The sequence below is a fragment of the Varanus komodoensis genome, unplaced genomic scaffold (genome assembly GCF_004798865.1).
Source record: "Varanus komodoensis strain SLA01 unplaced genomic scaffold, ASM479886v1 scaffold32, whole genome shotgun sequence".
Lineage (NCBI taxonomy): Eukaryota > Metazoa > Chordata > Lepidosauria > Squamata > Varanidae > Varanus > Varanus komodoensis.
In genome coordinates this window covers 2,070,076-2,086,825 of record NW_025335798.1, presented here as the reverse complement: position 1 = coordinate 2,086,825, position 16,750 = coordinate 2,070,076, and the positions used below count along the sequence as shown (strand labels likewise).

General features: G+C 45.6%; 1 protein-coding gene across 4 annotated transcripts in view; it reads left to right on the top strand.

The window, feature by feature from the left end:
- The window catches only part of SPEG (striated muscle enriched protein kinase), a 119,780-nt gene that overhangs the window by 48,719 nt on the left and 54,311 nt on the right, over positions 1–16,750 (top strand). For all 4 annotated transcript variants that reach the window (XM_044437969.1, XM_044437968.1, XM_044437970.1 and 1 more), the window contains exons 3-6: positions 3,710–3,884; positions 8,436–9,820; positions 12,633–12,776; positions 13,406–13,588. In XM_044437969.1, coding sequence (XP_044293904.1) covers positions 3,710–3,884; positions 8,436–9,820; positions 12,633–12,776; positions 13,406–13,588 — 1,887 coding nt within the window. The remainder of the gene's footprint in view (positions 1–3,709; positions 3,885–8,435; positions 9,821–12,632; positions 12,777–13,405; positions 13,589–16,750) is intronic.

Below are 16,750 nucleotides of genomic sequence, written 5' to 3'. Positions count from 1 at the left end.
CAAATTGCAACCTACATACATTAATATCTACACAAGAAGTCCACACTGAGTACAGTCACACATCACAAGAACCCATTGTGGCAACTTGCCATGGTGGGTTAGTTGGTTGTTCTGTAAGGCCTCTTTTACACCCTGACCCTGTAGGGACTTCAGAAAGTAGAAAAGTGAGTCTCCCACCACCTTTTTTAAAAGGGAATCTGATTATGTTGAGGGGTGGGTTTGAGCAGTATTTTGGGAATTTGGACTCAGAAATCTGTCCCAGTGTAAGTCTACCAATTTCCTGTTCAACTTCTCCATGTTAAGGGACTGCTGCATTTGACAGCCACTTACCAACAAACACATATTGCCTCAATCTAGGTATGAATTTATTCCATTTGTGCTTTGGAAATGAGCACAAAAAGGGGTGGGGGGTTTGCATTCATATGTGGGCGCAAAAAATAAATAAAAATACTGGGTACTTCTGTGGCGCTCTGAAGGGACATTGTGCAAGACTTGACTGGAAAAGCTGGCTGTGAAGCTTTTAAAAAAATGTCTGCTTTTTTTTAAGTGTCAAAAAAGATATGGCAAACTGAAAACAGCTCAGCATTTCAGTGGGGAGGGAAAGAAGCCAGTCTCAGCTGCCTCCAAGTGCAGCTTGACCCCTTGTAGGATAGTTGGCCCTGGCAGTAACCAGGGCTAGCTCAGGGAGAGTTGCAAGCAAGAATGTCCAGCAAGTCATTGGCTGTGAGCCTTCATCTAAAGCGGAGTCAAATATTCAGGTTTGGTTGACATGACAACCCATAGTCAGTAGAAGGAAGTCTCAAACAGCCCATGGATTCTCCTCTTGTTTAGAAAAATCCCAAACCATCATGTGTAACCTGGGCTGAATGTACATGACACCACAGCCACCAGCAGTTGCTTTTGTTTGTTGGCTTCCATGGCATGCAAACCACATCACTGTTTTGATTCACCAGCCATGTAAAATGGTAGACAGATTCTCTAAGCAGGGGCTACTCTAGTCCTTTTTGTATCACTGGCCTTAACATTTTCTTTCTGGAGACATAGCAAGCTTGACAGAACCTTCTTTGGGAAGCAGGGCACATGATAACTGATGCAGAACATGAACTTAATAAAGAGGGCAACTTTATATCAGGGAAGGACCCAGCAAAGCATAAAGGTCATTAGATACTACAGAAATAAAGCTGAAAAATCACAGCCTTTACCAATTGCCTCCCCACATTAGAGCCCTGCAGTATACAGTCACTTGAAACAACTTTCAGACACTCTTCTCTCAGTGACAAGGCAAAAGAGGGAAAAGAGTGCTAGTAAGACCACATATGGTCATCATGTTTAAGAGGAGTCATATTGTGAACTGAGCAAGGTATAGAGTCCTGGATGCAGTCTGGAGTGTAAGCACAGAAGTATCTATAACTTTTATTCTCTAAAGTCAGGGCGGGGAAATTTGGACCCTTCCAGATGTTGCTGGACTCCAGCTCCCATCTGATTCAGCCAGCATGGTGACACAAGTTGTGGTTCAGCAACACTATGGGGACAGAAGTTCCCTAGGTAAAGGTAAAAGTTTCCCCTTGACATTATATCCAGTAGCGTCTGACTCTAGGGAGAAATGTTTATCTGTTTCTTGGCTGAGTTCCCTACCCCTCCTCTAAAGGGCCACGTACATCAATGGGCTTATACATAACAATCCTTACATACCTTAACATAAGCAAACATTCTCCCCTCAAAAAAAAAAAAAAAAAAAAAAAACCCTGTTTCCAAAATGTTATCACCCTTCAGCACAGGAAAGAGCAACTTGTGGCTCCCCCAGGTGTTGTTCAGCTAGAGCTCCCATCATCCTTCATCACTGGCTGTGCTGCCTAGAGCCAATTGAAGTTGCAGTCTAGCAACATCTGGAGGACCACAAGTTGTCCGCCCCATTTTAGTACAATTAGATAGTGGAACTCAGGATGGGATAAGTCTGTGCAGCAGATTCCTGCCTTGACTCCCAGTGTCTGAGGTCAGTGGCTCAGTGTCATGGGTCAGGGTTAGCCAGCACTGCATTGTTTCCCTGAGTACACCCACAAAAGGTAACCAGCAGTACCTGCAGATGCTATGGTGATACATGCAGAAGCTGCCCCTTTCTCATGATACTGAGTGACCCAACACCAAAAAATTGGCCTTAATGAATACAGGTGGTACGACTCACTGAGAAAAAGTATATGCTTGGAGCCAAATACTTAACTTACAATATGGCTTTAATAAAGGGGAAAGACCATAGTTCGATGGCAGAACATCTGCTTTTGCATGTTTCAGTCCCAGTTTCAAACTTGGGTATCTATAATTAGAAGGATTAGGTAGCAGGGGATGCTATAGGCTCTCTGCTTGCTACTCTGAATAGATGTAGCTGCCAGTCAGAGCAGAGAGTACTAGACTAGCTAGGCAGATAGTCTGACCATGTGCTCTTACTTGCATCCAGAAAGTCCAAATTCTGCAGTAAGAAGAGCTGAATTCTGCAACCTGAATAAATTACATCTAATAGGCATTTTGCATATTTCCTTACTTTACTTGATCTAATTCTACCATTTCTGCATATTTTATTCCTTTACTGGTCATGGGAAAGGCAAGGATTTGGACTATCACAGTGATGAATAAAACAACATCCTATAAGTGGCTATGTGTGGGGCGGGGGAGAATGAGCTCCATCCAGACTTTCTAAAGAAGTTGGCTACCATATATCAATTACTGGAATAGGTGTTATGCACAGATATACTATAAGTGTATTAAGTTGGAGAATTGTAATAGGTGTTAACGACAGTAAGCTATATACTACAAGCTATACAAAGATTCATTTACATTGTTGTAAAGAGAAAATATTAATTCTCCCTATCCCTGCTACAAACGTTTGACTGTGTACATTGTGGAATTATCCTTCCCCTCTCCCTGGTCAAATCTTACTGGCAGTTGGGATCTTCAGGGGCCAACCAAGCCTCCCCGCATCTCGTTCTCTTTCCCTCTCCCCACCCTCCACTTTGTCCTTTCCAGCTGATGAGCCCCACTTGAGAGAAAAATGCTTATTCTTAGCCTCTAGGAATATGACCTTACACTTACACAAGATATATAGTATGGCACTGCATGCCCCAAGAAACTGGTATTTTATAGCCACTTCAATTAAACAATATCTATCAAATCCTAAAATATTACAGGCTCTTCTGAGGACAGGCTTGGAACTCCTCTGGCTCAAAAATGTGGCCTCAGGCCTCTGCACATGCATCATTATCAGTGCCACTCAGCCTGATCCCAGCCTGAGGGAAGGAAAGGGGAAAAGCCCAGCAGGGGTGTAGTGGATCCAGGGCTCCCTTGGATGCAGCACCAACACTTTCTGATCAGCACTTTCTGGGATGCCTCCCTTCTCCAATACACCTGGCCATCCTCACAGCAGCTGAAGAGGAAACTGCTTTTCCCAAGCAACAATATATTGTTCCCTGTTGTATTACAAAGTATTTTGGGGTGCCTTGTTCTTAAATAGGCCATTAACAGCGTTTAGCTGTATCAAGGCAGAGGAGAAGAACATGAGAACTGTTTTGTTGATATGGATAGGTATGCATGTGTTTTTGAGTGCTTCTTGGGGATGTGGCTAGGGGGAGGATCATGATACATACCTGCACTTCCAAATTTACCACCGCACTGCTGGTTCCTAGTCCCCTCAATCAGTCCTTCTCTGTGTTTCTGACAGGGGAGTCGGACACGCTGGTGGATGCCTCCATGAAGACAACGCCAACCTCGGTGCCAGGCCTGTCCCAGACAGATGAGCACTCCAGTTGGTCAGGGAGCCAAGCCACGGTGTTGGAAAAGGATCCAGAGGCTGGCCCCACCGTGAGGGGACCCTACCTGCACCCCAGCATTCCAAGGCAAGCACCTGCCGAGGCCCGGCACCTGGGGGTGGAGCCGCTGGTGCGGGCATCACGGGCGGAGCTGATTGGTGTGGCCCCGGGGTCCGAGGACAGCCTGTCTCTAGGGAGCGACCCCTACGGCAGTGCCTTCAGCCTGTACCGGGGCCGTGCCCTCTCCCTGCACGTGTAAGTAGCAGTGGGGCCAGGGAATGGGGTGCAGGGGCCATTGTGCTGGGACCATCATTTTCCTCTACCCCCAGTCATGACCCCCACAAAACTCTCAGCCTCTCAGTCATGATTCCAGTGCACCGCTCAGTCCCTCCTGAGCCCCTTCATCCTAATCCTGATCCCTGACGTCATGGCACCTTCCATCCAAAGCCGCCCTTGCACTCTTAGCCCTTTGGAACCAGGCACACCTATCAGGTCATTGCAGTATCTGTTCTTTCCCTAACCTCCCTAGCCCCGTGCCATTCCTTTTCTGTTCCGTTGCAGGCTACTTGTAGGTCAGTATCCCCCATTATGACTCCCCCAGGCTGCAGTCTCCCCTATTGGCATAGGGAGCAGGAACACCATAACTCCCCTCATTCTGGAGTGTGGTCCCTTTTTTCAGATTTGACCTGACTCCTTACCATAAGGCAGACTGAAACCTTTAGGGTCATGTGGTTCCATCTAGGACTTGTAGCCCCTCAGCACTAGAATTGAATAAATATCAGCACATCGGTTGTGGGTGTATAAAGAGCCCCAGTGCTCTGCTTTGAGCAGAACACAGGTGCAGTGGGCTGTATCATAAGCCATGTAAATGACCAGCCAAGAAAATGAGTCAATTAAACCTTTCAGATTCTGGCTCCAAATGTATTCTCTATCTGTTATGGGTGCAATCTAGCCAATGTTAAGCACTTCTGAGCTGTGTTTATTTCATGGGAATGGTTAAGCACGTGCTTACATCGCTCCCATTGAAACCTAGAGGACAAAAGTGCTTTACTCTGAGTAGATGCTGCTGCTGCTACTGCTGAAATCACATTTATAACCTGCCTCACTTCCTCCTATAAGGAACCCAAGGCAGCTAACAAGATTCTCCACCCGTCCACGTATCCTCATGACAATCCTGTAATATAGGCTAGGCTGGGAGTTGTGACTGGTCCTAAGTCACCCAGTGAGCTTTCCTGGCTGAGTGGGGACTAGAACCCACATCTCAGTTCCAGTCCTGCACTCTAACTGCCACACCACACTGGCTCTCAACAGTGAGAGATTCTGCTATACATAAATAAGATAAGTTGGCATATGTTCGTCTGATGTAAAATTGCCATTGCAGCTTGAAGTTTGACTTCATTCAGAGGGCCAAGCCCTCCAGGACTGGCTTGGTGGAAGTAAAAATGGGGGCAGATGCAAACTAGTATGGAGCACCCACTGTTACAGCAGTTGGTGACTTGGTGCACTCCAGATGTTTTGGATTGTACCTCCCTTAATTTTTGACTGATGGCAATACTGACTGGGATTCATGGGAGTTGCAGTCCATAATATCTAGAGGGCACCAGGTTGCCAGCCCCACCCTAATGGTTGCCAGGACACTTGGGTCTCTGTTCCGGTGCACCACATCTGCAGTAACTGGTAGTGATTCTCACAAGGACTTGGGTCAGATAGAGTCCCACTACTCTGCTTGGATGTGAGGGGGTTAAGCACTAGGAGGAAATGGGAAGAAAGGCACAAACAAGGCTCCCACCCTTAAAGGTAGCCTAGAGGAAGTCCCATCTCAAGCATTCCTCAAAGCAAGGCTTTAATGTCACCATTCACCTATTATTAAAGAAATTCCACCAGAACAGTGACAATTAGAAACCCCCTATCCATAAGGATCAAAGAAGGTTCTTCAGTCTTCTTCCCTTTGTCACCCCCTTAAAAAATGAACACCTCTAGATTTCTGTGATATGGTAAACCAGAAGCTAAACAGCTGGTCTGAATTATGAACTAAAACCAGGAGTCGCATGAAATTGCTAGCTTTTATACTTGAGGCTGTTAATCCAATGTATCTAGTCTTGATGTGGTTGCAGTTTTAAGATCTGAGCACTGCAGTGTTTACTTTCTTGCTTTTCTGTAGCATAACCTCTAAATGGCACTGTGGTATATTAGCAAAGCATGAATAGCACAAACAAAGAAGCAGTTTTCTTAGTTTTAACAATTAAATACTGCATTTTCCCTGCCCTAAAACCATTTTGTCCAAAGAGATTTTTAAGCACAGAAGTGAAATTGGAGGGTCAGAGCATCATCTAAAGAACCCTTAATCAATGATGAATAGGGAATGACAAGTGTGCAATAAATGCTTCATGTAGAATAGTCCTCCAACTATCAGGAAGCTACCAACATAGTCCTATAGAAAAAGAAAATGTTGTATTGCTCAAAGATAGTTATTAAAGATTTGGAGAACAATGTTCAATATTCTTTAGATTATATAGAAATTCCATGACCCTGTACTTAACATCTTGTTTCTCTAGAAAGAAGAAAGATAGCTATTATCTGTTTCAAGTGTCACACTGAGAATTCAGTATTTGGTCGATTCCTTCTCAAGGAAATGACAAGAAGCACTGTCTTGACTTTTCTTTTTAAAGGAAACAAGTACAAAAGAATACGGGACAGTGGCTTCACAAGAGTTTCTTTTAATTTGTCCTTACAAGAAGGCACAGACTTATTTTCTGTTGTTTAGGCAGAAAAGACTAGTTCTCCTGGGTCTTAGTTATAGGAAAGCAGATCTTGGGTGAACATTAATAGAAATTTCACCAGGAACAGCTTTCACTGAAACCAATAGACAATTCAGTGACAGATTATTTATCCACTGTGGGGAAAGATTTATATTGGGATTAGAAATGCCTAAGATATCCTCGTTCCTTGGCCTATAAGAAAGTAATTAGGAGATGGGAATGTACCTAGGGAAGGATGTTTATGATGTGGGTGTTGTCAAGGAAAGCTCCAAACAAGTGAATCCACAGGAGGAGATAAGAAGGTGTGCAGCAGGCTAGATCTCTTCCTTTCAAGCCATATATAGCTCTTCTCTAGCTTCTGAGCCATTAGCAAGCACCACCACCCACACAGTTTTGTTCTTCCCTGCTCCCTACTCCTGCAATAATGGGGAAAACACCAGCAGTTCTTCTTTAAAATGAAAGCTGAACACATTGTGTTATGAAAATGACAGCAAATCCCATGCTGATTTGCAGAGACAGCGAGGATGTGGTGAGGAGGATCTGATGGAGCTTGGGTGCAGCACTCTGTTAGGATCAGTGTCCCTGTGGGAACCAGTAGCACATAGAGAGTCCTGCACATGCCTCATCTTCTTCCTGAAGTTGCTTTCCCCACCTTCTCCTCATGCTTATCATCAACATTGCCTGCTGTTAAGAAGTGAAGGAAAGACCATGGTATATGTTAAAGCATATACATGGACAATGGTCATTCTGTGTGTGTGTGTGTGTGTGTGTGTGCGTGTGTGCGCGCGCGCATGTGCCCATTCGGCTAAGCATGCATACCCATCTCTCATAAGGATCCGAGGGTGCTTCCAGATGAGGTTTTTGTGGTGCCATAAGTTGACTTCATTCACTTAAATGTAGGGGGGGTCCAGAAAACAATGCTTTCTTCTGTTTGTGACCCTCTCATATTTTCTCAGTGCATTTTCCACCTTTTTCCTTAACACAGAATATCTACATAGGGAAAAAATGTAACAATTGTACTGTTCCTTTTGTTCACAGTGGTAGGACCCCTCTGTCCGGAAACACCCTAAATTGCCATTGGAATGAGTGCACATGTCTGTGTGTATATTTGCAGCTGCATTAGTATTTGTACCTGTAGGAAGAAGCATGTTTGTATACTGGATATGGCTATATATTTTCTTCTGCTCTCCCTTGTGTTGCATTTCTGGTTGCACGAGGGCCTCCCCCATGTCTCCCCACCCCTCTCCTTAGCCTAATGTGAGATTTCACTGATGTACAGCCTGATTGACCCCACATTTCCTCCTTTGCCCTCGTCTGGAACCCTGGCACAGCTCATTCTGGAGGTAAGACCAACAGTTGGATCTTGCCATGAAGAGTGGCTGTTTTTCCCTGGACTTTGGGCAGAGAAATACAACGGACCCATCAGGTTTTTAGGAATATAGAGCTGGAAGTGAACCAAAGCCCCTGTCATGAAACTGGACTCATCCGTATGACTCTGAAACCACACTGTGCCATAGCAGAGGGCAGGTGCATTGCAGAAGGCTCTTTGTGGAGCAAACAGGTCCAAGAGATGCTCACAGTTTGAAAGCCACGTGCTGCAGAAGGCAAACACAGGCACAGCCATGCCACCTCCAGAGCCATGAGAAATCTGGTTTGTGAAAGAGGATAGAGTCATGTGGTGTTTCCGTCTCCCTGGAGGAAGAGAAGAAGCAACTTCCTTTTTCTCTCTTACACGGGTAATTTAACCCCAGGTGCCATTGTAAACATGGCCATAGTTTATTGTCCCTGTAGGTATCTCATCCCATGTTTCTCGCCTCCCCTGAGATTTTGGGCTCTCCTGCCTTAGCAAACCTTGCCATCTCTTGTTTTCCAACTGCAGCAGCCTCCCTCATGGTGGGTACCGGAGGGATGAGGCCAACAGCAGCAGCAAAACCAGCACAGATACCCTCTACCCACCTGCACAGAAGCCACCTCTTCAGCGCCCAGTGTCCCCCCGAGCAGGGCTGTGCCCAGTCCAGCCACTTGGGGCCAGCCGGGGCCCCACCCCACCTGTGGCTCCCCGCAGAAAGTTGCTGATGCCCCCTGACTCCCAAGACACAGCACTGGAGGAATTCGATGAGAAGCTGAAGCGCCCCAAGTCATCAGGCTACTCTCAGGCAGGCACAGGGGAGTCACGGCCCCAGACACCACTGAGTGAGGCCTCCAGCCGTGTGTCTGTCCTCCGCCCCTCGCCCAAGCTGCCCCGGTCAGGCTCCAAGATCTTTGACAAGTTCAAATTCTTTGAGGAGCGGCGAAAAAGCCTGGAACAGAATGAAAACCCTTTTGCAGGCCACACGTGGCTGCCCCTGCGCAAGACACGCTCCTTTGATCAGCCTGGTTTGGATGATGCCAGCCCCTTCTTCTCAGCTGGCTCTCAGGATGACCTGCAAGCGGACAGCCGCTCAGAACTGGGAGGAGTGGCCTTCCGGCGCCAGGCTTTCCACCAGAAGGCAGCTTCCTTGGATGAGCGTGGCCGCTTCTCTAGTCGTGTGCATGACCTGGAGCACAAATTCACTGAGGAACTCGGCCGTATCAAGCGCACGGTGTCTCAGCAGCAGCTGCGGCGATCTCAAGAATTGTTCCGGTCACCATCCCCTCATGCCTTGGCAGAGCTGCCTGCCCCCAGAGTACCCCCACCAAGGAAGCTCAAACCCCTTAAAGCTTTACCACTGACCGAGAATGCACATGGTGTTCAACAGCTAGTGTTGTCCAGCGTGGGACTTGTGGGGTCCAGGAATGAGCCCAAGGGGACCCAGAAGCTTCTCTCAAGGAACGGAGCTACAGCTGAACTGGACCGAGGTCCAAAGGAAGTGGAAATGAATGGACAGGAGTTGCGGCGGAAGGTGGAGCATTGCCTGCTGTCTCATGCTGCCCCATTGGGACGGAGGGACTTGCTGCAGGGTGGGCCTCTTGAAAGTAATGACTGCGTGGATGGAGGCTCCATGAACCTAGCAAAAGCAAGCCATGAGCCTAAGGATCCAAATGGAACCTCACGTGCCTGGAAACGGGAGTCTGGCCAGGATGGACATTCCCTGCCCTGGGGCAAAGGAGAATCAGGTCCAGAAAGAAGCAGGCCAGTGGGGACACAGGGTGCAAACAGAGAGTTGGAGAGAAAGACTGGGAAAGTGATGGAGAAGAAGGACAATGCATTGCAGCTTCAGGAAGGGAAGAGTGCACGGAACAGAGGCAAGGGCCGACGGACCAGACACACGTCACCTGAACCAGGTATGGGAGAAAGGCAAGTGCTGCAGTGGTCTCACTAGGAAAGAACCTGACAAAGCAGGGCAGGAACATTTTCCTGTGTGCCTTGTGGAGAACAGGCCTTCCCACAAAGGTGGAGAGGGACCTCAGAGCATTTTTGCAGCCTAGGTGACACCCTTGAGACTCAGTCCAGGGCATCATGCTTGCCTGCCTACCTAAGACTGAATGATCTCATCAAGAACGGTTGGTAAGTTCTGTGTCTGGGGCAAGCTTTGCCAACATCTATGCTACTTGTTTCTCAAGCTTTTGCCCACTTTATCAGTTTCTAGTGTTCTGCCTAGAGAGTCACCTGAGCTTGACACTGGGTCTAGGGAACCATAGAAAAGCCAGGCTGGGGAACCATAATACCCCAAGCTGAGCAAGGATGAAGTTAGGGTTGGAAGTGGCATGAAAGGATAGGAGGACAAAACCTGCATAAGAGTAAGGACTTCGAATGCCATTCATTCAAGCTTTGAAAGTGGTATAAACACCTCATTCCATCACATTATGGGAAGTGAGCATTTATTCTTCCAGTGCTGCAATATCAGTGTTTTATCTCTCAAGAGGGGCCAGAGTATCCATTTATACTGATCATTCATTAATTTCTGGGAAACAGGTAAAAATTTTCAAAACCATGTGCTTCAGTGAATATTAAAGACTGTTCTAGTACAAAATGTATCCATATAAGAACTGCTCCCCCTGCCCAAAGAAGCAACTACTGCACTTTGTTAAAACACGTGTTTCAAAAGCATTAGCTGCATTGCACTGCATTGAATTAGACTAATAGACACAAAATGTTTCTTTTTAATGAATAAGATGCTGCTTAAGAGCCACAGGCACCAAAGTGGTGATCAACTGATTAAGAAGAATGGGGCCATAACACGCCTGATTCTGCTTTTACTTAAAACTTGCATCTTGTATTTATTCACCTATATCAAGAATTTATAGACATGGATCATGGGACACGGACTAGCTTCAATAAGTGTTTCTAATAATTATGGAGATTCTGGTATGATAAACGTGGCTGGTAAAGTTCCTCCAACTGCAATTATTGCTATTCTGTTATAGTTGGCATGTCATATTTGGTACACAGGCTAGAAAGTGACAAGATCACATCCTTGCACCCACCAGTTGATCAAAAGTAAAAGTTGCCTTATCTGTCCACATCCACCACAAACATATTTCCTTAGCCATTTTAGATCTTGATTGTCCCATAAAATCAATTTAACATGAGAAAATGGATCAAAGTATAAGTGATGCAAGATGATAAGCCACACATTTCTAACTGTAGCAACTGTTCCTACCTCTTCTATTCTCATAAAGCTCACCCATTTTATCTATCTCTTACCACCAAATTCTCATGCACCCCATATGAAGTGGAAAAGGGTATGTGAAAATACTGATCTCATTGGACCAGTATGTTTCCCACACAAACCCAGTCCTAGGTTGACTTTTTTTGTGGAGAAAACAGAGTAGATTAAGCAGTTTCACATGGCATTGTACCTGAGGTGGCTGTTGATCTCAAGAAAAGCAACCATCAACATTCATAAAAGAATTTCAAGAATATTAGCTATTTTGGAAGCTTTAGCCAAACGCATTTTGTTTAGATTTCAAAGCAAACAAATACATAAATTGCAGAAGAAAAGTGATTGCTTAGGTCTTAACAGGAAGTATATACATGGATGTCTGACCTAACAGCAAAATACAACAGATATGGAATCGATGATAAGCACATTCCATTAAAAACAAGACTATTCAATCTGGTTGATTGTATCTGACATCTTCATAGTTTTCCATAAACTGAAGGGACACACTGCCCTCTTATTAATAGAAGATGGGAGAAAAATACAATGGTTGCAAAAATGGAACTTCGTATCTCATTTTTGACCATATCTAAATAGTATAGGATCTTCATAGGTAAAGACGGGGGTCTCTAAGTAGTTGGCAATTACAAAACATAATGCAGTATGTGCAGAAATTAAATAGTTGCAGCTCTCTGGGGTTACGTGTCACTTAACAAGGAATTGTAGTATTCTAATGGCTCACTGGGATTTTGTGACAGGAATTTCAGTATATATGCAGTTGTTGGGTCAAGAGTGACAAGACCTGTTCCTTGCTTCAGTGCAGATTATTTGTCCTTTAACCTAGTATGCTCCTTGGGAATGCTTCCAACAACTTTGTGAGGTAAGTAGATTGGCCTTAGTACCCCCATTTTGTGGACTGAGGCCAAGGCTAAAAGAGAGACACATTTGGGATGCACAGAAATAGTGCATATCCCATGTAGCTGTTATGCTGCATCTCCAAAGCACGGATGGGAAAGAAAATCACCTACTTCTTTCCTTGACAGCCTGACTCAGTATACTATATAAGCAAATGTTGATATAATTAAACAGTCTAAGCCTATGATGAACTTTGAGTATATCCAGCTATAACTGTGGTTTTGTGAGTGTTCTAAGTATTTTCCTCCTGAGAACAAGTGAAACAGGGCCTATCAATTTTGATTATTCTTTATAGACCTGGGATTGTGGCTGTTAGCATCAAGGCAAGATAAGCTTTGCTGCTCAGGGGGCTCATTTAATTCTTTAGTAGGCAGATCAGATCAGGAACATGCTCTGTGCTAGAGGGATTATTGAGTTTGAGCAAGCTGCAAGCAATAGCACATAAAAGGGCTTTCCTACAGCATCAGTCTTGATTGAGGGAGCCAAGAACATACAATCCTTCCCCATGGGATTCAGATTCTCAGCCTTCCTCCATATGGCCCCTTCTGCAGCTGCTCTTTCTACCTGTCTCTCTGCAGAATCCTCCGATGATTCCTACATCTCAGCAGGCGAGGATCCGCTGGAGGCACCCATCTTTGAGATCCCTATCCAGGATGTAACAATCACAGCTGGAACTGAGGTGCTATTCAAATGTATCATCACGGGCAACCCTTCCCCAGAAGGCAAGTGACTGACATACCAGGCAGTTTTCACAGGCAAACTTACTGGGGTACCCAGTGCAGGCAAGATTAAGATGAGTCTTGGTGCAATAAAAAATAGGAGCAAAGGATATTTGTTTTGTTTGAGCTGTTCTTCTAGGGATATTCACACTTCTTCCACTCAGACACTGAAACTGCTGGGCTTGGCCCCTTGGGCACACCCTCCAGATCTAGGCTGGACCTTACCCATCGATGCAAAGAATTCTTCACCACCAACCCCAGCACCATTTGTAAATTATAATAGCAAGAGTTGATAAACATTTCTGGCGAACAATTTTCCAAGATCAATAGGTGCCCATACCATCTCCTTTAATAATGCAGACTATAGTTCTGCATTAAGATTGGGAAATAACCCAGGGAAGATAATGCCCACAGATATGAAAAGCATAGGAAGTCCGTTTTAGGAAATTCAGAAATGGCAGCATTTATGTGGTTTGACACCCATCTGTTCCAGAACAGATATTCTTTGGCAGGAACAGAATTTGGGCATTCAACAGATAAAATAGGTAACTTCACATCAGTGTGAATGTGTGGGTTAGTGAGACGCTCCTACCTGCTCTGATCTGTCCTTCCCACTCACCCTTTTTCCATAGTGTCATGGCGCAAGGATGGCATCCCCTTTCGGAGCAGTACCGCTCGCCCTATCAAAGCAGAGGGGGAGCGCCACACCCTGCTGGTCAGGAGTGCCCGTGTGGCTGATGGCGGCCTCTACACAGTTTGTGCTACCAATGAGGTCGGTGAGGCGTGCTGTAGCGCCATCTTGACTGTGCGGCCAGGTAAATGCATGAGTAGGGTGGAGATGCCAAGCTAGCTCGACTTGTAGGACCATATTCTGTGAGAAGTCAGTTTGCAAGGCCTTGTTTCTAGTTGAGCGGGGGAGGGATGCCCGGTCAGCCCAGTTCATTCTACTGCTGATGAAATAGACACGAGGCTGCCTTTACCCTACAAGGCTTGGTTTAGGTCAGCCAGCCTGACAAACAGCCAGCAGTCTTGAACGTGGGGAAGAAAGAAGAGACGGCCTGGCCTGTTGAGCTCTCAGCACCAACCACCAGAGGTGGCAGGGGAGGGGGAATAGTTGCTTCTGAGGTGCATTCCTTACAGATGATCTGGCACAGCAACATAACCGGGAGCTGAATCATGTCAGGAGTTGCAGTTTGTAAGTGTTTCAGGGCACACGTAGATACAGTTTATCTGAAAGGATGCAAATGAGGTAATTCATGGTTTGATCTGAAATGTGAGCCCTGAAGGGGCTGGGCTAGGCGCCTGCTGTGCTGACGCCACTCCGTTGTGGCTGGAAGGGAAGGGGGATCCAGACGGACTGCTGGCTTCGTCTCCCTTCCACCTTGTTAGCTGGCTGCACTCGTGCACCCGCACACTCCCTCTCCATGTCGCATGGGATGGATACCGCCTTTCAGGAGATCTTTGTATTTGATCTGAAGTAGGCAGAAAGTTCGAGAGAGATTCAGGAGGTGCCTGTAGGAGTCCTGTTGCTGCATGGATTGCAGATACGGGAGGAAAGCCCCCGTTTGTGCCTGATGTCCTTGCAGTATAATCCTATGCATGTTTACTGGAAAGTAAGTCCCACTGCATTCAAGGGACCTTAATGCCAGGTAAGTTTGCATAGGATTGCAGCCTGGGTGGGGTGGGGCCTGATGGCGAGCAGACTTATGCTCCGGCGAATGTGGGGAGAGTGCTTTTTGTTTGTCTGCATGATGTGAGAGAGTGAGATACTGAGGATACATGCAGCACCCTTTTTTCCTTATACCGTCTTTACCTTCCCCATAGTCATGAAGAAATGGGATTTCTGTCTTTGGATGCCCTGGTCTGGCAAAGGATATATTGAGCTATGTGCTCCCAAAGAAATTGCTTCCAGTAGAGGCAGCACAGAATTCTTTCTGGGTCTCGTATTTTTGTCTGAATACATAGAGATTAGCCTTCTAAAGTAATCTGACTTCTAAATCTTGCATTGTTTTGGGAATAAGGGGAAAAGCAGGCATAGGCTAACAATTTCCCCTCCGATGCACACAGATTCATCTTCTGCCTGAAATAGAGCAAGATGCTGGACTTGAAAGACAATCCTTTTGTCTGGATGCTTCCCAGTGCAAACAGACTAAGAAACATCCTTAGTCAAGTTTTTGTGCCTGTCACAGAACCAACATGTACTCCTTCCTGTAAACTCTAGTGTAAAGGATTATTTTATTGTATAAGCCCCCTCCACCCTCAATACACACGCGCGCGCACACACACACACACACAAAGATTGAAGGGTAGCATAGCACATTGCTGTCATGGAGATGGGTATCTTTAAAGAAGCTACTATACATTCTCTAACTTTTGTGCAATGATCAGTATCCACAAACTCTGACCTCACAGGAGGGAGTGGATCTGTCCCAGGTTCTTGCTACCATGCAAACTCGGCAAGCTGTGATTGTCCTAGCTACTAATGTCACCTTGGCCCCTTTCAGAGAGAGCAAGCCAGCAGTGCTGCTGCCAATATTAAAATTCTTTGCTGATAGCCCTTTCTTTGCTGATATCTCTGTTCCACTGCTGCTGCCATCCAGTAAGGGGTGTCCCTGAATGCCCCAAAATTTGGCAGAATGAGAGGCAGCACTGAATGTTATGTCTCCTGACATGGTCATGGGAAAGGGGCTTGTTGCTGCTGATTCCTCCCACTACCCCTGGTAGGGCAAGGGGATTAGACACTAGAAACAGTCTTGGTTGTGCAGTGGATTGGAAGCCTCCCCCACCACCCGCCTCATCCAGTTGGAGGATGCAGCAGCCCATATGTGACATGGGAAATTATGGAAACAAGGTGGCGTGCAACTGACACAGAACTGGGGCTTCTTTCCCTTCTCTGATTGTGCAAATGTGGATGAGGGCCTTATTGCAAGATAGAGTTCACAAACTGAACAGTCACATTCTTTGCATTTATAATAAACTATGTGTTAAGCCAATAACACATATTATAGAAATGTCACTGGATCAAATAAGTTAATAAAATGGTATTTATTAGCTATCTGAGCTGGTGAAATTCTCACACTGACTTTGCTAGAGCAGATTTACACAAATAACTGTTTATCTGCAGCAACCCCATTGCATGCACGTATTTGCTAATGCTGGTGGTTGCCATAATTGCTTTAGTACTTTTAAACTCACCCTTCTGAGGAGTTCAGGACTTACTACATTTTAAAAAAAAATCCTCATGGCAAGTCTGTAAGCCAGGATAGACTCAGAAGGTGAATTGCTCAAGGTGATTTTTCTCTCAGAGAACTTTATCTCTTTCTTTCTGACCAACCGGTCAGTGATCTCATGGGAATCATCTTGGACAAAAACCACTTCATGGAAAACTCATCTGAGGAAAAACTCCTCATCATAATTTTGCCATTTCAGATATGATCACAGACATCACATTCAGAAACATTTCACACTACAGACCAGAATGTAGGGGGAGGCACACAAGTCTGGATGCCTTGTCACACAGAAAACACCCCTGCCTCCTTGCAGAAACCCAGCTTGGCAGCCTGCTCCCTGATGTATTTTTCTTCATACAAGGAGGATTTTTTTAATGGGATAGCATGCAGATATGCAATTCTCCAGCAGTGTTCTGAAAGAGTACAATCTTAGGAGGATTGTGTACTATGTGATGGTTCTGATTGTGTAGTTCTGCTCTAAATCAGCCTCTAGGCTCCATTTGGTGAAAGTGGAAATGGCCTATTTGAGATAATGTTGTTCATGCTAGGCTAGGTACAGTGCCCTAATTGCAAAATGGGGCATAGAATAGTCAAGAGGAAAGAAAGATATAGCTGATGGGATGTTAGTTGGCTTAGGTAGGCGAGGACAGGGGAAAACCAAGAATTAAGTCACTTTAGCCACATACCATGAGGGCCCATGTTTATGCTACAGGGCCAGCATTATGTAATGTGCTTGTCACTTCCCCA